General features: G+C 37.5%; 1 protein-coding gene across 8 annotated transcripts in view; it reads right to left on the bottom strand.

Moving 5' to 3' along the window:
- ADAMTS20 (ADAM metallopeptidase with thrombospondin type 1 motif 20) overlaps positions 1-24,732 on the bottom strand; it is a 194,839-nt gene that overhangs the window by 19,737 nt on the left and 150,370 nt on the right. For all 8 annotated transcript variants that reach the window (XM_073788803.1, XM_073788804.1, XM_073788805.1 and 5 more), the window contains 7 exons: positions 13,855-14,028; positions 13,607-13,777; positions 6,292-6,492; positions 5,455-5,584; positions 5,149-5,243; positions 4,967-5,061; positions 4,285-4,418 (listed from right to left, as the gene is read on the bottom strand). In XM_073788803.1, the coding sequence (XP_073644904.1) occupies positions 4,285-4,418; positions 4,967-5,061; positions 5,149-5,243; positions 5,455-5,584; positions 6,292-6,492; positions 13,607-13,777; positions 13,855-14,028 (1,000 nt within the window). The remainder of the gene's footprint in view (positions 1-4,284; positions 4,419-4,966; positions 5,062-5,148; positions 5,244-5,454; positions 5,585-6,291; positions 6,493-13,606; positions 13,778-13,854; positions 14,029-24,732) is intronic.

Genomic DNA, 24,732 nt, shown 5'->3' with positions numbered 1-24,732 from the left:
TATTATATTAGCTTCCTAAATATCTTCATGGATACAATTTGCTCTCTCTCCAACTGAGCCTGTTCCCTCCCCTGTTTATACTTTTACCCCAAAGGTCCCCATAACTTAAAAGATAAATTCAGTTGTATAGTTTAGTACACGTTGTTCTTCATGATCTGCTTTCTGGGAACTTCTTTAATAAGCGGCTATCCCCCAACCTCCATTCAATTTATGCTTAGACAAAACTAGACTACTCCTTATTCTCTAGTGGAACCAAAATGCTTCACCATTTCATGCTGTGTTCATGATGTCTCCTCCTGAAACTCCTTCTCCTCACTTTGGTTAATTCAAATTTGTCTTCAAGATTTCCTTAAGATAGTTTCTTGAGGAAAGTTGACTTCTATTCAGCAAATATTTCTTTAGAACCTATTGCGTATTGGGCATTATCATAAGTACTGTAAGAGCACAATAGTGGATGACATAGGGGCCGATGGAACCTGAGTGCTACCAGAGAGAAACAAGTAATAGAGTAGATACTATCATATGTTGTAGGTGATCAATGCTATAGAAAAAAATTTTAAAAAAAGCAGGAAAAGAATGAGAAGAAACGGAGTTTTGGAGTGGAGAGGGTCCAGGATGAACTTATTGGGAAGGTGTATTTAAGCAGAGACCAGGAAGAAACTGAGGGGTAAACCCAAAAGACAATCATTCTAGGCAGATAGAACAGAAAGTGCAAAGGCCTTAAGGAGGGGTGGAGGGCATGCTTGATGTATTCAAGAAACAGCAAAGGGACAAATGTGTCTGAACCAGATCATGCAAGGGAGGAGTGTGGAGGGAAGGAGCAGAAAGGTAATGGAGGTGGGAAGGTCTTATTGAGTTTTATTGACCATCGGCAGGATTTTTAATTCTGTTATGAGTTAGATGGGAGATGTTTGGAGAGTTTTGAGCAGAGGTTGGGGTTATTAAAAAGATGAAATGAGATAATGTATAAGACAAGACATGGCTTACGTTTTAAGGGATCACTCTGGATTCTCTATTGAGAAGAGAATCTAGGTCAGGAGTTGGGGAAAAGGTGAAAAGGAACCTGAGTGCTACCAGAATAAACAGGAATACCAGTCAGTAAGCATAAGAATCCAGGTGAAAAAAAATGATATAGACTTGGCCCACGGTTATAGCAAATGAGATAATGGCAAAGTGGGATTTTGCATGTGTCTTAGCTCAAGCTGCCCTAACAAACTATCACAGACTGGGGGGCTTAAACAAAAGAAGTGCAGGTGCAAACACGGTCAAGTTCTGGTGAGAGCCTCCCTTCCTGGCTTGGAGATCGTCTTCTTCCTGTGTTTTCACATGGCAGAGAAAGAGAGTCCTGGTGTCTTTTCCTCTTTTTTTCATAATGGCATTCATCTTACAATTATGGCCCTACCCTCATGAACTAATCTAGACCTAATTATCTCCCCAGGACCAAACACTGTCACATTGGGGATTAGGGCTTCATCATATGAATTATGCAGGACACAATACAGTGCATAGCAGCATGTATGTTAATGATTCACCTGACAGAATTTGATGATGGATGGCACATAGGTGTGAGATAAAGGGAGGAGTTAAAGACATTGCTATGTTTTAGCAAGAGTAACTAGAAGTTGATAGTTGCCATTTACTGAAATGGTAAAAATTTGGGTAGAAGGACTGGTTCCTTCGTAGAGTTGTGAATGGACCTAGAGTCTGTCATACAGAGTGAAGTAAGTCAGAAAGAGAAAAATAAATATCATATATTAACGCATATATGTAGAATCTAGAAAAAGGGTACAGATGAACCTATTTCCAGGGCAGGAATAGAGATGCAGAATGAACATGTGGATGCAGTGGGGGAAGGGGAGGGTGGGACAAACTGTGGGATTAGGAATGACATATATGCACTACCATGTGTAAAATAGATAGCTAGTGGGAACCTGCTATAAAGCACAGGAAGCTCAGCTCAGTGCTCTGTGATAACCTAGATGGGTGGGATGGGGGGGGTGGGAGGGAGGTCCAAGAGGGAAGGGCATAGGTATACATATCACTGATTCACTTCATTGTACAGCAGAAACTAACACAACATGGCAAAGCAATTATACTCCAATTAAAAAAAAATGAAAGTTCAGTCTTGGATACATTGTCAGACACATATTAGATTTCATGTGGATATGCGGAGTAGGGAGTTGAATCTTGGAATTCAGGGAAGCAGTCTGAATTAGGGATATACATTTGGGACTGTCATTTAATAGATGGTATTTGAAATCTATAAGTTGAAAGAGATCCTTAAGGGAATGACTGAGTCCTGAAGTTCTTCAATACTCAGTGTTGTATAAAATGAAGAGTAACTAGCCAAGTTGAGAAACAGTGAGAAAGATGGGAGAAAGAGTGACCAAGACAGGAGCCAAATGATGAGAGTGAGAAGTCCTGGAAACCAAAGACTGCAGATGGATCAAATGAAATGAAAATCAAGAATTTGTCATTGGAGTTAAAGAAATGGAAGAAGAATTGGTGATGTAAGAGAAAAAGGAAAGTTTGCTGAAATAATGGTCCTGAGTTGGTACAAAGCAAGGAGCTCAGAGCACAAGTAGAAGGGGTTGCCTCAGATGGCAGCAGAAATAGTTCATCCACAGTGACCAGGAGAGAAGGCAAAGTCTATAGGTCAAGGTTTAGGTCATCAGCAATGAGTGACTGGAGTGGAGGTATTAGAAAATTTTGAAGTTTGAAGCCAGAGGAGAAGCTGTGAGTCAGACGTTGAGAAGAGTTGGGGAGGAATGAACCAGGGTCCGTGCAAGCTCAAGAGTCATGCATTTAAAGTAAGATCAGTCAGGAGGGCTGTGTATTACTTGCCACATGCAAGATTCATGGTGCAAGTGCAGAGTAGGTGAAAGGTTTAATTTAATCAAGACTGGGTTTTTGGCACACAAGTATGAGGAAGGAAAAGAGAAAGCAAGTGGAAAATGTATACATTTAACATTGTATCTTCAGAGCCCAGTCCAATGCCTGGCAAAATGTCAGGTTTGATAAATTGATGAAAGATAAAAGCTTGCTAAACAGCAAATAAGTTCCCAAATGCCCATTATGTACTCAGCAATGCTGACACAACATATATTATTAAATAATAACCATTGTTTATAGAACACCTACTACTCGCAAGGCATTTACTAGATATGTTACAAGTATTATCTCTTAATCCTAACCGGAAAAAAAAAAAAAAGGAAAGAAAGCAGAAAAAAAGAAAGAAAAAAACCTGAGAGCCATCTTATTATGACTGGTAACTGGATGCAGAGAATTTACACCCAGCAATCTAACTCCAGAGTCTATGATCATAACCAAAGCATTATAACACTTCCCCACAGCAGTAATTGTGGGTGTTCAGTAAATGGTAGCCACTATTACTGACAATAATAGTTCACCGTCATATGACTGATTTAGAGATTATGTATTCATGCATTCACTGTCTCAACAAACATTGTTTTGTTTCTTTTTGTGGTTTAGGTACTGTGCTAGGCACTGGTGATTCAATTGTGATTTAGAGTTTCTGCTTCTGAAATGAACTTCTTTGCATTTTCATGTCACTATGTAATTTTCAGGAGGGCAGACTGTCTGATGCTCAGTGTATGTTAGGTTTCATAAAGTATATTTACTTTAACTTGACTGTACTATAAATTACTTCCTAGAAAGGCAGCAGGTCCATAATCTGGGATCTGTGAGTGGGACTTTATCTCCCTGCAATGCCAGTTACTAACTATGAATTGGGCCAATCACTTAATTCTATAAGTGCATCTTAATTTCATCACTTGCAACAATGTGATGAAATTTTGCCTTATCTAGTATAGGGTTGTTAAAAAGATCAAATGAGATAAAGTATAAGAAAATACTAGACAAACTGTCACCTGAAGCTAATGTTAATTATTACTTTAAGCCCTTGCAAAAAAGCTTATACAACTACATTGAGGATATTAACTTCCTTATTTTTAATGTAATTGAGGATTTTAAGGTAGATTGTTATATCTTGGAAGGGCAGGATCTTTACTGTGACAGTAACCTTACTATCTTTACTAATGACAGTGTCATTACCACTACATTTTTATTAAGGGTTCCCATGGTTTGTATCATTGCACTGGAACTATGTAGCTAATAACTTTTTAAAAAGAATTCTAAGTAATTATTGTACAATGCTAGGCCCTTCTCTATACCCTAGCTACCACATATACCATATAGTATATTGTTACACTTGCATTAGCAAACAGGTACTTTTCATTTTACAAATAGAGATTCAGCACTTACTTTTAATTTGCATGGAATTAAGATCAATTCTTATTTTGCTGAAAACAGTGTGTCCAGCAGCCAAGTAGTCATTTTTACACTCACAGTCTTGCCTCCTGCTTCCATTAAAAGGACATTCATATGGATTTTGCAGTCTGTAACAACATTAAAATATTTTAGTATTAGATATCATTATTAGACCATAATGCAGATAAATGGTAAACTTTGGAGGTGGGAAGGTAAAAGACACACTCTTCAATATTTTAGGGTCAACAGGTTAAATGTGAAAGAAATGAAAATCACTCAACAAGTTAAATGTCAAAGAAATACAAAATGATCAATGGGAAATTCAAGACCAGTTTGTGGAAAAATAATTCAGCTGTAGTTCTCCTAGCTTTTATTACTGGAATTAATTTGATTTCTATGAAAATACACTCAGGTCTTAAATTCTTCCCTCCTCTGTTGTCTCACTGCTCACCCATAGTATCCTTCTTAGTCAGTCTCTCTGTGAGTACATGTTAATGCTCAAATCTTTATTATTGAACAGGCATGGACAACATCTGGCTTAGGTCATAATATATCTACCTGTTTCTAAATTACTTGTCACACTGGGAGCTATTCAAGTACCACTCTGAACTCTGGAACTTCTAATTCTCTTGAAGGACCATGAAAATGCACAGATAAGGCAAAACACAGCATATACCTAAAGCCATACACTTCAGAAAAGTTGTCTTCTTCACCTTTGACCAATGATATATATTCCTTGGGGTTCTGCAAGTGCATGCCAGCACAATAGATCTAAAGAGAAAATGCAAAGATCTAGAAAAGATTTTTTCAAAGTCAACAGTCAATGCTAAAATCAAATAGGAGCTGTCTTCATAATACCTTTATTATTCTTCCTTTAATGTTAAGGTAATAGTCACCATCTTTGGTAATGTTGTTTTTCACTTGGATTTCTTTACAGCTGGTAAATGTTTTACCTTCAAGGACAAGTGAGTACAACTTATCAACAATGAACAAATTACAGACACAACATGAATTTAACTCAATTACACCAATATTGTTATATTCTGAAAAAAACAGACCTTTCATTTTGTGGAGTGTATGACTACTCTAAATATTTATTTTCAGATTTTAATTAAAACTTCTGAGGAACACTTAGGTTCTAGATTTTTGAAGTCTAGTACTTACAGTCATGGACATAACATTTCTTTTGAGCATCTGGTTTTAAACTCTTTAAACATAAGTCACTGGACCAACCATTGTCAGCTATGCATTCCACTCTTCTCTCCATTACCCCAACTCCACAAGTCACAGAGCACTGTGAACAGAGTAAAATTTGAAGGTAAAGTATATAATGGATAATAAGGCCAGTAAATACATATCTCCTCCTTTCAAGCTAGGTCCTTTTGGAACAAACTGATGATCAATAATGGCTAGAATTTCTGCAGACACAAAAATATCCTGGAGGCTAGAGAGTCACAGGTGGGGCTAATCCTTAAGAAACTGAATCTATTCTTTCTCAGTTACTGGCTCCTTTCCATTTATTTTGTATCGTTAGCTCAGCAGTATATTGTTAATACCTGATAAATATTAATTAATGATGGTTATTCAGACTACTGAGTTTTTACTCATTGTTGTATGCTGTTTGCAAAGCAATATTTACTTGCTTTCTATCAATTAAATTGGAAATGGAATATGGTGCAAATAACCTGTATTACTCATACATTAGATTTATTTACTTTTTCACTTAACCAATAAGTATTGCTTAAGCATCTACTCAAAATGCAAGCCACTGTGCCAGGTGCTCTGAGGAAAAGAAACAAGTATTAATTATGGTCCCTGCTTAAGGCAGGTTATAGCAAACTTAGAAAAAGAGATGATAACTGATAAATAACTGGTAAAGTGATTGTTAGACAATAGGGGTATGAGACAACTCTGATATCTAGTTAGAAGTGCAGAATAGTAGGCATCCCACAACTAGAAAGTCTCATTCAGAAGATTTTAAATTCATAATTATAAACTGACCTTGCTCCATTTTCCAACTTTCCAAGTGGCCATATGCAAACAGGTTCTAAAATTGCATTTGTAAACCTGAGGGGAAGGCAGCACAGGGCATTCTTGATAGTCTATAGGCCACAGCTCATGAAGTTTATATTTCTCAGTAGATCGGATCCCAATGCAATATGAAATCCTTTGTCGGTAACTAAATCCACAGTTACCTGCACACTGAAAAATACAATGTTACGAAGGGAGAAGAAGATGCTCTTAAACTTAACCAGGGTTAAGCACCACTACTTTCCAGGTGCTTAATATATACTATGTTATGGTATCCCCACAACAATCCTATTATTAGCCTCATTTACAGATGGGTAAACAAATGTTCAGAGGTATTAGGCAACTTTCACAGAGTTGTACCAGGATGGAAAGGATCCAGATGCAGGATAGATTGTCTATATTCAGTGCCTATGTTTTTTCTGTTTGTTCCTTTGTTTGTTTTCTGTTTTCTTGGTCACACTACAAAGAATAGCTTAACTGAATGAAAATTTATCTCCTGATAAGCAGAGCTTTGGAGAAATGAAACATATCAAGCATTCTTACCTGAAATAAAGGACATTTATTAGTCTTAATGTACTTGTAACTCTATATAAGTTTAGCATATATTTATCTCTATACATACAATGTGATGTGTACTACCATTTGACTAGACTAGGTAAGTGATTTAGATATAAATTAACGATCCAGAGAAAAGAATGGGCAAATAGATTTCTGACTCCAACAAAAAGGAGTAACAAGGAATAGAGTTACCATCTGACCTAAAACAAAAAAAACACTTGAACAAAATATGTATTGATTAAACAATGGCTCTTAAGACACTGGACATTAGGCAATAAAGGACAGTGATTCCCTGGGAGACGGAAACAAACAAAGTGACCCTATAATTGCTCCAGCTTAATGTCTTGAGAGAGTTTCCAGGTTTTGGAACAAGGAAAGGGATCCCAAGGGGACAGCAGAGTTCTGACCAGTGCAAACATGTGAGGACTCCAACTGAGGCCAAGGCATGGACCGATTAAAAGACATATGGGGACGTCCCTGGTGGTCTAGTGGGTAAGACTCCATGCTCCCATGCAGGGGGCCCAGGTTCGATCCCTGGCCGGGGAACTAGATCCCGCACGCATGCTACAACTAAAAGTCCGCATGCCGCAACTAAGAAGTCCTCATGCCACAACTGAAAGATCCCATATGCTGCAACTAAAGATCTCACATGCCCCAACAAAGATATCGTGTGCCTCAAATAAGACCTGGTGCAACATAAATAAATAAGTATTTTTAAGTAAATAAATGACATATGAATCACTGTATCTGGCACTCACACAGGACCAAATATAGTGTCTGTTCCCTTCATTCAGACTGGAAAATCTTATATACATGCAGCAATAGGTAGAGTACTCAAAGGGGTCTTGCCACAGTAGAGGGGAATAGCTAACTCTAGACTAAACAATGAACTGGTCTCCCATAAAAAATCTTAAGAGCAAGACAAGAAAAGATCACACTTCTTACAGACAAAATAACTGCATTCTGGAACAAAGCTCAAAATATACGTATAGAAATAAAAACTATCCAGTAGCCAACAAAGTAAAATTCATAATGCATGGCATGCAATAAAAAATTAACTGGCATGCAAAGAGGCAGGAAAATATAACCTATGATGAGGAGAAATATCCATCTATCAAAGCAGACCCCAAGGGGTGAGTGACATCGGTGAAAACAGCAGAGCAAGGACATCTGAAAACGTGCTCTTCTATAAAGGCAATGAGAAAACTGACAAAACTTGTGAAAATCAACTTTTTCAGAGCTCTGTAAATTAACCAAAGGCTTGCAGCAATCCGGGAAGCATTTATTAAAGAAATAAGGCTAAATCTCAGTAAGAACAGTGAGCTTTGTGTGTTTTAGTTTGCCCTATTCCCATTCCCCCTCTTTAGCTCTATAGGAGGATTGAAAATCAATAGCCCTGCAAACATACTGAAAAACAAAAGCATGGAAGCCACCAGAGGGATTGGACATCTTTCTAAGCCTCATTTCCAGAGAACTGTCATTATTTGAACTGTTTAGTGGTTTTCTGAAAGACCTCACTTGCAAGTCTCTATTTGACTTTACCCAGCACTTGCCCAGTGCTAAAAGCCTTCTCCTTGGAGGCATTTTTTAACACAATTAAAGGCTATTGTTTAACTTCGCAGCTTCCAGAGGAAGTGGATAACAGTCAGGCAAGCAATGGGCTACCAAGAAAAGCTTAAAAGGAAAAGCTTGGAAAGGAGATGTCCACAGGGGCTTTAAAAACTCCAACAGAGTCATAGATAACTAGAAGGCCATGGACATACATAAGGTTTGCACATGTCTAGGGCTGTGTGCAAGCTTAGGAAATATCTGAGAAGTACCTACACTCTCATTTCTGGCTGATGTCAAGGCTCTGCTCAAGCAGGAAGTTAAGGTTAAGGAAGAGTTGTCAACTGCCTCATCTAGTGTTGAAGATGCCCACACATGCACACAGAGCCTCTTGGCAAAGACTGGAGATTACTGGTTCCAAGTATCTCAGGAAATCACTACCCAGTCATTAGTTGAAAACTAATCAGATAGAGACTTTAGTGATCACATGAGACAAAGAATACAGACTTTACAGTTAGTTCAGAAAAGTCACTGAACAAACAAACAAACAACAACAAACAGCAGTAACAACAAACTCTGGGAAGATGGGAGAACATGTGTAGAAATCTGTGTATCTATGTAGACCTATAACAAGTAAAGAGATGGAATTAATAAACAAAAAACCTCACACAAATAAAAACCCAGGACCAGAGCCTTCATTGGTGAACTCCCCCCAAAGTTTAAAGAATTAGCACCCTCCCCCTCCAAAATACTTCCAAAAGATAGAATAGAAAAGAACACTTCCTAATTTGTCATATGAGGCCAGTATTTCCCTCATACCAAAACTAGGCAGACATAACAAGGAACGAAAACTACAGACCAATATCTCTTGTGAATATAGATGTAAAAATCCTCAACAGAACACTAGCAAAACAATCCCAGAAGCAAATAAAAAGGATCATACACCATGACAAAGTAAGATTTATCCCAGGAATGTAACATTGTTTCAACATGTGAAATCAATCAATGGAATACATCATACAAATAGACTCATAAAGACCACATGAGCATCTTAAGAGATGCAAAAAAAGCATTTGACAAACTGACACATTTTCATTATACAAACACCAAGCAAACTAAGAATAGGAGGGTATAATAAAGAGAATCTACAAAAAAATCCATAGCTAACCTATTCAATTATGAACATTGAAAGTTTTCCTCTAAAGAGAAGGATATCTGTTTTTACCACTTCTACTCAACATTGTTTTGGAGTTTCTAGCCAGGGAAACTAGGGAAGAAATGAAGTAAAAGGCACCCAGATTTAAAGGAAGAAATAAAACTACCTGGATTTGCAAATGATATACTTCTGTATATAGAAAATGCTAAGTAATCCACACAAAAAAAGAACTGTGCTCAATAAATGTGTTTAACATACAAAAATCAATTCTATCTCTACACATTATGAACGGACAAGCAGAAAATGAAATTAAGAGTATAATTTCATTTTCAGGAGCATAAAAGATTAATAAAATTTTTAGGAACAAAATTAACCAAAAAAGTGTAAGATTTGTACAATGAAAACTATAAACTATAAAGCATCCTTGAAATAAATTAATAAGACCTAAATAAATGGAAAGACATGTCAATTCACGGATTGGAAGACATTATTAAGATGGCAACATTCCCCAAACTGATCAAGATTCAACGTAATCTCTAATAAAATCCTAGCTGGAGTTTACCCAGAATATGACAAGTTGATCCTAAAATTTATATAGGAATGTAAGGGACACAGCACAAGCAAATAATCTTGAAAAGGAAAAGCAAAATTGGTTCTCTCACACTTCCTGATTTCAACACTTACTATAAAACTACCTTACTATAAGACCAAGACTATGTGGTAACGATATAAGGATAGGCACATAGATCAGGGAACTGAATTCAGAGTTCAAAAATAACTCTTCAGTAATAGATAATTCAATGAGGAAAGAACAGTTTTTTCCAAAAATTGTGTTGGAACATCTGGATAGCCACATGCAAAAGGATAAAGTTGGACCCCACTTCACATCATATACAAAAATTAATACAAAGTGGATTACAGACCTAAACGTATCAGCTAAAATTACAAAATTCTTAGAACAAAATATAAGTGTGAACCTTTGTAACCTTGGATGGGCAATAGTTTCTTAGAAATGATACCTAAAGTACAAATGAACAGAAAAAATAAATTTGACGTCATCAAAATTAAATACATCGGTGCACAAAAGACACTATCAAGAAAGTGAAAATGCAAGAGAAAAAGTTACAGCTGACACCACAGAAATACAAGGATTATAAAAGATTACTGCTAACAATTATATGCCAACTAATTAGATAATCTAGAAGACATGGATAAATTTCTATAAATGTTCAATCTCCCAAGACTGAACCAGGAAGAAATAGAAAATATGAACAGACCAATCACATGCACTGAAATTGAAACTGTGATTTAAAAACTCCCAGCGAACGAAAGTCCAGGACCTGATGGCTTCACAGGTGAGTTCTATCAAAAATTTAGAGAAAAGTCAACACCTATCCTTCTCAAAATAGTCCAAAAAATTGCCAATGAAGGAACACTTCCAAATTCATTCTACAAGGCCAGCATTACCCTGATACCAAAACTAGACAAAGATATCTCACACACACACATACACACACACACACACACACACACACACACACACACACAAATACAGGTCAATATCACTGATGAACATAGATGCAAAAGTCCTCAACAAAATATTAGCAAACCAAATTCAAGTGGGATTTAGTCCAGGGATGCAAGGATGGTTCAATGTCCACAAATCAATCAACGTGATATACCACATTAAGAAAATGAAGGATAAAAGTCATATGATTATTTCAATAGTACAGGGAACATACCTCAATATAATAAAGGTTATATATGACAAACCCACAGCTAACATCACACTCAGTGATGACAAGTTGAAAGCTTTTCCTCTAAGCCTTCTTCTAAGATCAAGAACAAGTCAAAGATACCACTCTCACCACTTTTATTCAACATAGTTTTGGAAGTTCTAGCTACAGCAGTCAGACAAGAAAAAGAGATAAAAGATGTTCAAATTGGAAAGGAAGAAGCAAAACTGTAACCATTTGCAGATTACATGATATTATATATAGAAAACCCTAAAGACTCCACCAAAGAACTATTGGAACTAATGAATGAATTCACTAAAGTTGTAGGATACAAAATCAATACACAGAAATCTGTTGCATTTCTATACACTAACAACAAACTATCAGAAAGAAAAATTTTAAAAACCATTCTATTTACAATTGCATCAAAAGGAATAAAATACCTAGGAATAAATTTAACCAAGGAGGTGAAAGACCTGTACTCTGCAAACTATAAGACATTGATGAAAGAATTGAAGATGACACAAGTAAATGGAAACATACACCATGCTCATGGATTGGAAGAATTAATACTGTTAAAATGTCCACACTACCCAAAGCAATCTATAGATTTAATGCAATTCCTATCAAAATACCAGTGGCATTTTTCACAGAACTAGAACAAAGAATCCAAAAATTTGAATGGAACCACAAAAGGCCTGGAATAGCCAAAGCAATCTTAAGAAAAAAAACAAACAGAAAAAAACCCAAAAAACCCTAAAGCTGGAGTTACCATGCTCTTGGATTTCAAACTGTATTATAAATCTATAGTAAACAAAACTGTATGATACTGGCACAAAAACAGAAACATAGCTGAATGGTACAGAATAGAGATCCCAGAAATAAACCCATGCTTATATGGTCAATTAATCTACAACACAAAGCTAGGAATATACAATGGGGAAAAGACAGTCTCATTGATAAATGGCATTTGGAAAACTCAACAGCTATGTGCTAAAGAATAAAACTGGATGCTTTCCTTACACCATATACAAAAATAAACTCAAAATGACTAAAGATTTAAATGTAAGGTCTGAAACCCTAAAACTCCTGGAAGAAAACCTAGGTAATACGCTCTTTCACACCAATCTTAGCAGTATTTTCTTGTATACATCTCCTCAGGCAAGGGCAACAAAAGCGAAAACAAACAAATGAGACCACATCACAATAAAAACCTTTGGCACAGCAAAGGAAACTATCAAAAAAGTGAAAAGACAGCCTACTGAATGGGACAATATATTTGCAATGATATATCGGATAAGGGGTTAATATCCAAAATATATAAAGGACTCACACAACTGAATATCAAAAAAAAGCAAACAATTCAGTTTAAAAATGGGCAGAGGATCTGAATATTTTTCCAAGGAAGACATACAGATGGCCAACAGACACGTAAAAATACTCAACATTACTAATCATCAAGGAATTTCAAATAAAAACTGTGATATCACCTCATACCTGTCAGAATGGCTATAATCAAAAAGACAACAAACAAACAAGTGCTGGCAAGGATATAGAGAAAAGAGAACCCTCCTGCACTGCTGGTGGGCATATAAATTGGTACAGCCACTATGGAAAATATTATGGCGTTTCCTCAAAAAATTGTGAATGGGAATTACCATATGATCCAGCAAAATTCCACTTCTGGATATTTTCCTGAAGAAAACAAAAACACTAACTCAAAAAGATATATACACCCCAATATTTATTGCAGCATTGATTACAACATTCAAGATATGGAAGCAACCTAAGTTTCCATAAACAGATGAATAAAAAAGCAATAGATAGATGATAGATAGATAGATAGATAGATAGATGATAGATAGATAGATAGATAGATAGATAGATGATAGATATAGTTAGATAGATAGATAGATATATGGATGATGACAGAGATATATGCTGTACCCCTTACACTTATACAGGGTTGTGCGTCAATTATATCTCAATAAAACCGGAAGAGAAAAATTTTTTAAAGCAGCCAACTATGCAGGGACAGATGCCAAACCGTCCCTGGTAGTCGGTTTCAAAGTTGTCACCGCTTCAGAACTGCACCAGAGTTTAACATACATGTCGCTATTATTCTATTTGCACCATCCAACTGCCAGCGATTTTATCCCTTAGATTGATATGCACACCATCATCTGCTCCCATGTTCAAATTTAGACCCAGTTTCAACTGGGTCAAATTTGAAACTCAGCTGTGTTTTCCAGGAGCGAAAATTCTCAACTTCCTTTCTTTGCCTTACCTGTGATGAGTTTCCCGTTACCACAATATACTTGCAGGGAGGGTTTCTGCACTTTCTGACTGCAAGAGGTCTGGTTGAAGGATCGCAGAAACTTTCATTCACTTGCGTGTTTTGTGCACCCACGCACTTCACTTGCCGATGTGTCTCTCTTTTCTTACATGACGTTGAACACTAGAAATACAATGACGAAATGAAGAACACATTCTTTCACTGAAGGGTTGTCTGAAAGTGTACTTGACAATACTCACATCCAGCCACTCTCCCGCCACCCAATGGTACTGTATGCAGTCCTGACGCCAACATTGTCTCTGAAAATAAGGCCGTGTGGACTGATCACACTTTTCTTCTGCCACCCGACCAACACCTCGCAGTCTGCAGTACACATCCCTTTGCTGAACTCCAGAGCCACAGGTCACAGAGCACTATGAAGAAACCCAAACGATTGGAATAATTAACTAACAAATATAAAATTATGTAAAAATCGCAAAGTAGAGCAAAATTATACCATGCATTAGATAGAAAATACATGCAAGAAGTATTTTTAACATTGCCTGGTCTGGAGCACCTATACAAGTATACAAATAGATGTTCTTTATTTTGCAATACCTATTCAAGTCTTGTAGAAACTATGACCAGATACTCCGTCCGAATTGATAGCTCTCTCTTCTGACTTAAACATACTTAATATCTATAAAATTTACCACACAAACTATTCTACTACTACATTGCTTTTGAACATTATTTAAATATCGAAATTACACTGTATTCATAATCTCCCTCAAAGCAACAATAATTTCCAAGTTTGGGTTCTATCCATCTTTATACCTGCCGTCCCTATTACAGCTTGGGGATCCAAACATTTGCTGATTTGTTGACTCGTGATTGTATTTCAGTGGAGAGGTGTTTTGGGAAACTGATCGTGTAAGCTTACAGTTTACTTAGACAACCTTGTCTTAGCCTCTCCTCTCACTTGTCTTATCTGTACAAAGAAGGTTTTGTGTTATTTGTAAAATTTCACAGAACATGTCCCACACATTTATTCCTCGCAACAGCTCTTCAAAGGAGGCACCAGGGCTGAGGGCCCGGGACTTAGCTAAGAGTTGTTAAGTCATTTGCCTGAGCTGCTACGTGAAGTCAGTGGCGAAGCAGGTTTAAGCCCACCTCTTTCTGACTGCAGCCTTTGAGCTCTCCCCGTGCTGCCTCCACGGGATGGAGAAGGACTTGGCAACTTCTCAGGGTTTTCTCAACTCTGCAAGGCCAAGCCATAAAACAGCAGAGCCTGACCACCACCAAGAGCTAGGATGCCAACATTAATAAAGTAGGCAGAACGTCTGAGGGTATTTATTTAATTTGTGAGCTTGGTTTTTATACTCTTCGTTATTCCAGAAGGGATTGGAGGTCATATTGAGTGTTACATGGGGCCTCATGGCTGTTCGCAACTATGACAGTGTAAGGGTGAAACTTCAGGTTTTTCATTAAGGTCTCTGTTTCTGCAGGATTCACAGAGTCAGTGGTCGCTTTTTTCTCTAACAGTAAATATGTCTCTGCAGAATATGGTTTCACCATGAATTTTAAAACACTTAAAGCCCACAAAACCTAAGGACTTAGTTCACCTGTTAGACTCAAGTTCCTCTTATAAACTCTTGCAACAGTTTTACTCTAGCGGTACCTTTAGATTTAGTTTTCTGTCTTGTGTGTATAAGCGGCAACCACTGACTTAAAAGAGGATTTTTATATTTTTTTAACTTACAAAGAATATTATGCATATCTACATTGCTTACTTATATTGACCCTCATCTTATGCTTTAGCAGTTGAATTTTGACAGCTCATTGAATGTTTTCACAAAAAAGACATGGCTCCTTTGTATGGAGATAATAATAACTTAATATGTATTTTGTGCAGGGCACAATATTAAGCAGACTAAGATGTCAGGTTGTAGTTTAACTTATCTGAACCTTTGGTGAAATGTTTAGTCTATAAAATAAGGCTCCTGCAAACATTTTCCAGTAATAATTTCACAAATATAAACCATATTCAGAAAAATTCCTACTTCTAAACCTGAAAAAAAAATCCTGAAAATAAATTTCACAAAACACAATTTAGCAAGAAGTTGATAAATAGCGTTTTCTACAGTTCAATAATCCACAGTGGCTGACTGATTCTCTGACCACAGCATGCATTTAGAAGAGTCCACTGACACCATAGGGGGCTACTATAATGGACCTCACCCTCAAAAGAAAAAAAAACTGGACTACTGCTTGGAAGAACACAAGTAACTTTTGTTTTTCAGCATTTTTTAGAGCTAAGAGTACAAAAGAGTAAACTGATGTGATTTCAGATTTGAACAGAGGAGAGAATTCTTTGCTTAAATGAAGTATTTCTTAGCCTCATGTCATCGATAACCCTAACTGCCAAGTCCAAGAGACAATTTTCAAGTCTTTTCTTAGTTAATCTCACTGACACTGTCAGCACCAGTGACCACATTCTGTTGAGCCTTTCTGGCCTCTGTGATTGAAATCCCCTCTGGTTCCAGGTACTCTCCTCTTGTAGTCCTTAACTGACTCTATTTTCTCTGTTTAGCCTTTAAATGTTAGCGTCTCCCAGGGTTCTCTTTATAACTTGCTTCTCTTTATACCCTCTGAGCTCTTCCTGAGCAATTTCTTCTATGTCCCAATAATTTCTAAATCTGTTCTCTCCAGCCTTGATCATAATTCTGAGCTCTCCATTTATATTTTCATGTATTTACAAGGAATTTTTCATGTATTGACAAGACTTTTCATGTATTTTCTACATAGATATGTCAAAGGCACCTCAAATTCAACATTTCCAAAGCCTAACTTATCGTCTTTGCCCATCAGCTCCTCTTACGGGCTGCGGATGCTGTGAAGACATGATAACTCACTCTTATGTCCAGCGACTTATTAGAATGACCTCCCAAGGTACAGCTGTAACTCCAGAGTAGTCACCCTTATTCAACAGCTTTATTGAACCACATTTTTATAAGCATGTTAAATTTTATCTTTCTTTAAAAATCCAAGTAACTCAAATGAAGGCAATGCGAGTCTATCATTACGAGTATGACACAAATAATTGATTGGAAGGCACTAACTGACCACCACTGCATAATTTAACTCAGAGAGGAAAAGTCAGCCAAATTTCCTATTCATGCGTACATGTACTACAACACTGCATAGCCTGGTGCTTTAAAAACTTGACAGTGGAAGTGGAGAAGGTAAGTTTTAGCCAATCCACAGGTACTGTAGCTGTTTTAGCTACTGTAGAGCAGAGATGAAGAAATGTTAGAACATGCATTGCCAAATGGGTTCATTAAGGCTAACTCACTCTGCTATTTAATAAAAAAATTATTTAAAATGTAATAGTAAAGTCCTTTCTTGATGCATTATTTATAATTTCTTGTTAATGGATTAAGGTTTTGATTTTATTATAGTCAGTTATTTGTAACTATAGTTTATTTCAAATTCATCAATACTGTAGCAGTAGTATTAGCAGTAGTACAGGATTTTGAGTTAGAAAAGACTCTAGGAATATCTAATTCCAATTCCTCTTCCATCCTGAAATCCATTTTACAGCAGTAGTGAATGAATGAATATCAAACCTACCCATACTTCCACAGCCTCAGTATGAGTAAGTTCACTGTATCCTGAAAGCAATCATTTCATTTTTGGGTGACTCTGAAGTTTTAGCAAACACCCTCCTATATTGAGCTGAAATATTCTTCCGTAAACTTTACCCACTGTCTAGAACCTGTCCTCATCAACATAGAACAAATTCATACTTACTTTCATGTGAGAAAGTATAAAGGTGTGAGGTCTGGAAAGGGAGCAGCTATTTTATGACCATTAGGGTTGATCAACAGAATCACAGAAATGCCCATCCAGCACCCTGCCATTGTGGAGCTACTGAATCAAACTTAAATCTAGTGACCTTCTGGTCTTGTTTTGTAAAGAATAAATGACTTTGAGTTCGAGCCACTAACAATCAGTACTTTTCCTACTTGCAACAGAACACAGTGGAACTGATACAGAATAGTTATAACAATTCAATTGGGCTTCTCTGGGGATTTGGTAATTTGTCAAGACTTTTCTTACAGTGTGGGTCTCAGAATAGGTACTGCTCCAAAAATCTGACCAGAATTTATTAGTGCAAAATTTTGAACACGCTTCATGTATTAATGTAGCCTAATATGTTGCTAGTGATTTAAGCAACTACACCATATTCAATACATGATCAATTAAACCCTCAGTTATTTTCCTAAGATATGTAAAATCCATATATATCTTAAATTTATGCAACAGGTTTTTATATATAAATAAGCCTGTAATGAACTCAACACAACATAGGAACTACGTTTCTGTTGAATGCGTTGTTATGTGTCATCCAGTGACATTCTGCAATTGTTGACTTCAGATGCCTTGTAAGAGGGGAGATACATTGCTAAGGAAGTAAAAGACATTGCTAAGGAAGTATAAAGATGAGCTCATGTAAAATGATAACTATAAAATAATTATGACAGCAACTACAATAGGGAAGACTCAGACAAGTGTTCAAATGCTCACCCCCCCGCCCCCATCACTTCCTGGCCTGTGACCTGCACAAGCTGTTCAGTACTTAACCCCTGTAAGCTGTTGTTTCCTCATCTGCATAATGAATACCTACAGTTGGGAAGAATACAGAAGTCTCTCAGCAGTGTCAGGAACTGACTGTCCCTTGCTGCTTCCGTCCTATTCCCATTTTTTTTCACTTTTCTTACAGAGATACAAATATTTTTGCCTTGAAAAGTTTCTCAACACATGCCTCAAACCAAAGAGTATTAGTCATCTCAGCCCACTCAAAGATAGACCATCTTAAGTATCAAGAAAGATGATAAAGGAAGAGAGTTAACAGGCAGCATAGAAATTCAAAAGCAGAATTGCTGGCACTAGCTAGAAAAGATTGAGAAGCATAGCTCATCCAGCCCCAGAACAAAAAGACATCCTCTCTGACCTTGGCCTCAGCCTGTCTTCCTGGAAGAAAACTCACTTAACCTGGGTGTAAAGATGAAGAGGCTCTGCATTCTTGGTCAGGGGCTGTGGGGACTTAAGATTTACTATCTTTTTAGATTATAAAAGATATATATGGGCTTCCCTGGTGGCGCAGTGGTTGAGAGTCCGCCTGCCGTTGCAGGGGACACGCGTTCGTGCCCCGGTCCGGGAAGATCCCACATGCCGCGGAGCGGGTGGGCCCGTGAGCCATGGCCGCTGAGCCTGCGCATCCGGAGCCTGTGCTCCGCAACGGGAAAGGCCACAACAGTGAGAGACCCGCGTATCGCAAAAAAAAAAAAAAAAAAAAAAAAAAAAAAAAAAAAAAGATATATATGTATACATCACATTTTTTTTCAAATATGACTATATTTGAAATAAAATATTTAAATCAAATATGATTTATATATGTATTTTGGAAATATAGAAAATATGGAATTACAGAAATACAAAATCACTTAACCATGTCAGCATTTAGCAAATAGTTTCCAAAAAAATTTTTTTCACATTAGGTGTTTTGGAAAAGGGGGGCACTAGCCGGTAGACTTGTGAGATTTTGGAACTCATATCACATTTGGTTCCAACTCTGATCATAAAATACTACAAAGAAAATAATGGGTCCCTGAAAAGAGGGACCAAGTAAGTGGCTGCTATCACGAGGCTCTAGATTCAATAGGGTTGCCTGAGATTCTTCAAGTATCTTTCTAAGCTGTCCGGCAAGTTTGCCATGATCAAGGGGAGGTGAGAATTCTGGATGATTTTTTTTTTTTTCTGAGTATAAAAACTACGTTTGGATGGCACTGAACTAAGCATGAGACCATGAGGATGCTAACACCCCATGCTAGCCTTAAAAACTTGAATTTACAAGTGAAGCTGGTATTCCCAAATAGGTAAAATTAGGTGAAAACAAAAACAAAAAGCCTGGTTCCAGAAATAAGAGGATGAGGCATTTTTCGTTTTAAATGATTCCAGTATTTATTTTGCCTCTAAACGTATACATCTGGATCCTAGGGACAAAGGACTCTATATAGCAATGTTTGTTCCTGTTTGGCTGGAGTCATTAAAATGCATTACTAAATCCTTTCATTAAAAAAAATGATATCAAATACCAAATGAAGAGTGTTAACTTCAAAACTCATTTGAGCACCTCTGTGGTCACAGTTTGCCAAATAAGTCTTTCCATTAGAGGTACAATGTAAAATAGTAATAAAATGAAATTATAGTGAGGGATTCTAGTAAAGCAATTTTACAATTTATGCAGTTGGAACAAAGTAGCAACCAGTGATTATCCTGTAACTACCTCTGAAATTACACTTCTGTTGAATATATTATTATATGCAGCTCACTGACAGCCTGCAATTGTTAACTTCATGTGGGTACTTTTTATAGAATAAATCAAAGCCAGCGACTTTACTAGTGGTCATTTGTTTCTGGCAGAGTTTTGGGGACTGTGTGGGTGTATGAAGCTAATTTCTATGACAAGGAAAACCAATTCAAAGAAAAAAAGCCGACGCGGTACAAAAGCATCTGTGTTTTTTATAGTCTTTACATATTCATATCTGTATCTTAGAAACCCCTGAAATACATCCCTTTAGTGAATCTTATATAATTTCAGAGTTGGTGGCAAGCCAAGGACAAGTTGTTAGCACCCATGATTGATTCACTGTTGTGGAGCTGGAGGTCAAGGGTCAGGAAGTGTTCCTCATGAATAGCAACCACAGCAGCTGCAGCAGCTTCAAGGCAGCAAAAGAATCCTGGGGATCAAAAGGGATGCTGGTGGCCAAAAAGCAGAGTCTCTCCTGCCTCCAGTCCCATCCACCAGCGTCTCCTGCCTGCTGTCATTGAGAGAAGCTAGGGGATAACTAACTGAGGGGTCAGGGGAGACAGGATGGACTCAGTGTTTCTGTTTTGAACGACTTAGTAGGTAGTAGTGGCATTCACTAAATAAAACAGGTTAATGGGATATCTTTTAAATAATGGTCTCTGCTAAACCACAAAATTAATTTTATTTACTGTACCAAAATTCAGGGTAGAAGTAAGTGCTCAGATATATATGTTTTGCTTTGAGAAGAAAAACAGAGACATGTTTGCCCCTAGTTTTCAGTCAAAGATGAACCACAATTCTCAACACACTAACACTTGACAGAGGCTAACTCTTCTACACAGAAACCTGAGATGCTCACTCAATTTGGGAGCTTTTTATTCAAAAATAATGATGCGCTGACACTGTCACTTTAAAAGCTGGTGCTCTGCCACCAAGGATCTGATCTCACGGAGTGAAGGATGAAAACTTAGAGGCCCAGGGAAACCCCACTTCTAGCTCCTGTCTGAACCCCTACCTTCCTAACATAGCTCCAGCATCAGACAGAGACAAGGAAGTTCCATCAGCAGAAGATGAGCTCTTTTTCCCATCGTAGGACTAGCTCCTCTAAGACACGGATAAGTATCCTGAGATACTGCTGAGAGCAGCCAGATAGCTTTGCTGAAAGCCTAGCCCCACTGAAATCAGGCCTCAGGAAATTATTCTAGTTATCATTTCTGGCTTCATTTCTGGCTTTTTCCTCCTTAATACTTCCCAGGCTGGTCTTTGCTGGACAATCACATTCAAATATATGGCTTTCCCAGTTTAGATCTGGAGCTTACTTCCCTGAGTGTGCCAGAGCAAGTATCCATCACCCTTCTTTTATAAACTGAGTTTTCAGCCTTGGTCTCATCTCCGCAGCAGCTTCATTTTTGCTGAGTCTTTCCAAGTGTGTCCACTCTCTGGCCTTAGACCATCTGTGCTCCCTAGTTCTGTCATTTCCCTGACTCTTAAACCATCTCCAATCATGATCCGTCTGGAACTTACCAGTCCCTTTTCCAAGTTGCAAACTCAGCTCAAATCCAAGACTTAAGTGTGGAAGCAAGACAGTTACTAAACACCTCATCAGGTATATTTTACTGTTAGGTCACCTGGAATAATATTATAATCATCAGTAGCCTCCCTAGTATTCAGTAACAGAATTTCTTGTAAAGTTTACAACCACAAAAAAAAACACAAAAGACTAATTTGATGAGCAGCCTCAGAAACAGCGGATTAAATCTCCACAATCAACTTGATGTACCCTGCATCTGTGGAATACATGAATAGACAATGATTCATTCCAAATTGAGGAGCCGTGTGGATGAAAGGCTCTTGGTGCTCCAGCCAGAAGTCAGGGCTCCGCCTCTGAGGTGGGAGAGCCAACTTCAGGACACTGGTAAACAAGAGACGTCCCAGCTCCACATAATATCAAATGGCGGAAATCTCCCAGAAACCTCTATCTTAACACCAGCACCCAGTTTCCCTCAACGACCAGCAAGCTACAGTGCTGGACAACCTATGCCAAACAACTAGTAAAACAGGAACACAACCCCACCCATTAGCAGAGAGGCTGCCTAAAATCATAATAAGTTCACAGACACCCCAAAACACACCACCAGACGTGAACCTGCCCACTAGAGAGCCAAGATCCAGCCTCATCCACCACAACACAGGCACTAGTCCCCTCCACCAGGAAGCCTACACAACCCACTGAACCAACCTTAGCCACTGGAGACAGACATCAAAAACAGCAGGAACTACGAACCTGCATCCTGCAAAAAGGAGACCCCAAACACAGTAAGATAAGCAAAATGAGAAGACAGAAAAACACACAGCAGATGAAGGAGCAAGATAAAAATGCACCAGACCTAACAAATGAAGAGGAAATAGGCAATCTACCTGAAAAAGAATTCAGAATAATGATAGTACGGATGATCCAAAACCTTGGAAATAGAATGGACAAAATGCAAGAAACAGTTAACAAGGACCTAGAAGAAATAAAGATGAAACAAGCAATGATGACCAACACAATAAAAGAAATTAAAAGTACTCTAGATGGGATCAATAGCAGAATAACTGAGGCAGAAGAATGGATAAGTGACCAGGAAGATAAAATAGTGGAAATAACTACTGCAGTGCAGAATAAAGAGAAAAGAATGAAAAGAACTGAGGACAGTCTCAGAGACCTCTGGGACAACATTAAACACACCAACATTCGAATTATAGGGGTTCCAGAAGAAGAAGAGAAAAAGAAAGGGACTGAGAAAATATTTGAAGAGACTATAGTTGAAAACTTCCCTAACATGGGAAAGGAAATAGTTAATCAAGTCCAGGAAGCACAGAGAGTCCCATACAGGATAAATCCAAGGCGAAATACGCCAAGACACATATTAATCAAACTGTCAAAAATTAAATACAAAGAAAGCATATTAAAAGCAGCAAGGGAAAAACAACAAAAAACACACAAGGGAATCCTCATAAGGTTAACAGCTGATCTCTCAGCAGAAACCCTACAAGCCAGAAGGGAGTGGCAGGACATACTGAAAGTGATGAAGGAGAAAAACCTGCAACAAAGACTACTCTACTCAGCAAGGATCTCATTCAGATTTGATGGAGAAATTAAAACCTTTACAGACAAGCAAGAGCTGAGAGAGTTCAGCACCACCAAACCAGCTTTACAACAAATGCTAAAGGAACTTCTCTAGGCAAGAAACACAAGAGAAGGAAAAGACCTACAATAACGAACCCAAAACAATTTAGAAAATGGGAATAGGAACATACATATCGATAATTACCTTAAATGTAAATGGACTAAATGCTCCCACCAAAAGACACAGATTGGCTGAATGGATACAAAAAAAAGACCTTTATATATGCTGTCTACAAGAGACCCACTTCAGACCTAGAGACACATACAGACTGAAAGTAAGGGGATGGAAAAAGATATTCCATGCAAATGGAAACCAAAAGAAAGCTGGAGTAGCAATTCTCATATCAGACAAAATAGACTTTAAAATAAGGACTATTAGAAGAGACAATGAAGGACACAACATAATGATCAACGGATCGATCCAAGAAGAAGATATAACAATTGTAAATATTTATGCAGCCAACATAGGAGCACCTCAATACATAAGGCAAATGCTAACAGCCATAAAAGGGGAAATCGACAGTAACACATTCATAGTAGGGGACTTTAACACTCCACTTTCACCAATGGACAGATCATCCAAAATGAAAATAAATAAGGAAACACAAGCGTTAAATGATACATTAAACAAGATGGACTTAATTGATATTTATAGGACACTCCATCCAAAAACAATAGAACACACTTTCTTCTCAAGTGCTCATGGAACATTCTCCGGGATAGATCATATCTTGAGTCACAAATCAAGCCTTCGTAAATTTAAGAAAATTGAAATTGTATCAAGTATCTTTTCTGACCACAACACCATGAGACTAGATATCAATTACAGGAAAAGATCTGTAAAAAATACAAACACATGGAGGCTAAACAATACACTACTTAATAATGAAGTGATCACTGAAGAAATCAAAGAGGAAATTAAAAAATACCTAGAAACAAATGACAATGGAGACACAACGACCCAAAACCTATGGGATGCAGCAAAAGCAGTTCTAAGGGGGAAGTTTATAGCAATACAAGCCCACCTTAAGAAGCAGGAAACATCTCGAATAAACAACCTAACCTTGCACCTCAAGCAATTAGAAAAAGAAGAACAAAAAAACCCCAAAGCTAGCAGAAGGAAAGAAATCATAAAAATCAGATCAGAAATAAATGAAAAAGAAATGAAGGAAACAATAGCAAAGATCAATAAAACTAAAAGCTGGTTCTTTGAGAAGATAAACAAAATAGATAAACCACCAGCCAGACTCATCAAGAAAAAAAGGGAGAAGATTCACATCAATAGAATTAGAAATGAAAAACGAGAGGTAACAACTGACACTGCAGAAATGAAAAAGATCATGAGAGATTACTACAAGCAACTCTATGCCAATAAAATGGACAATCTGGAAGAAATGGACAAATTCTTAGAAATGCACAACCTGCCAAGACTGAATCAGGAAGAAATAGAAAATATGAACAGACCAATCACAAGCACTGAAATTGAAACTGTGATTAACAATCTTCCAACAAACAAAAGCCCAGGACCAGATGGCTTCACAGGCGAATTCTATCAAACATTTAGAGAAGAGCTAACACCTATTCTTCTCAAAC

The sequence above is a fragment of the Tursiops truncatus genome, chromosome 11 (genome assembly GCF_011762595.2).
Source record: "Tursiops truncatus isolate mTurTru1 chromosome 11, mTurTru1.mat.Y, whole genome shotgun sequence".
NCBI classification, from domain to species: Eukaryota; Metazoa; Chordata; class Mammalia; order Artiodactyla; family Delphinidae; genus Tursiops; species Tursiops truncatus.
The sequence above is the reverse complement of the archived record's forward strand: the minus strand, read 5'-3'. Positions and strand labels throughout refer to the sequence as shown.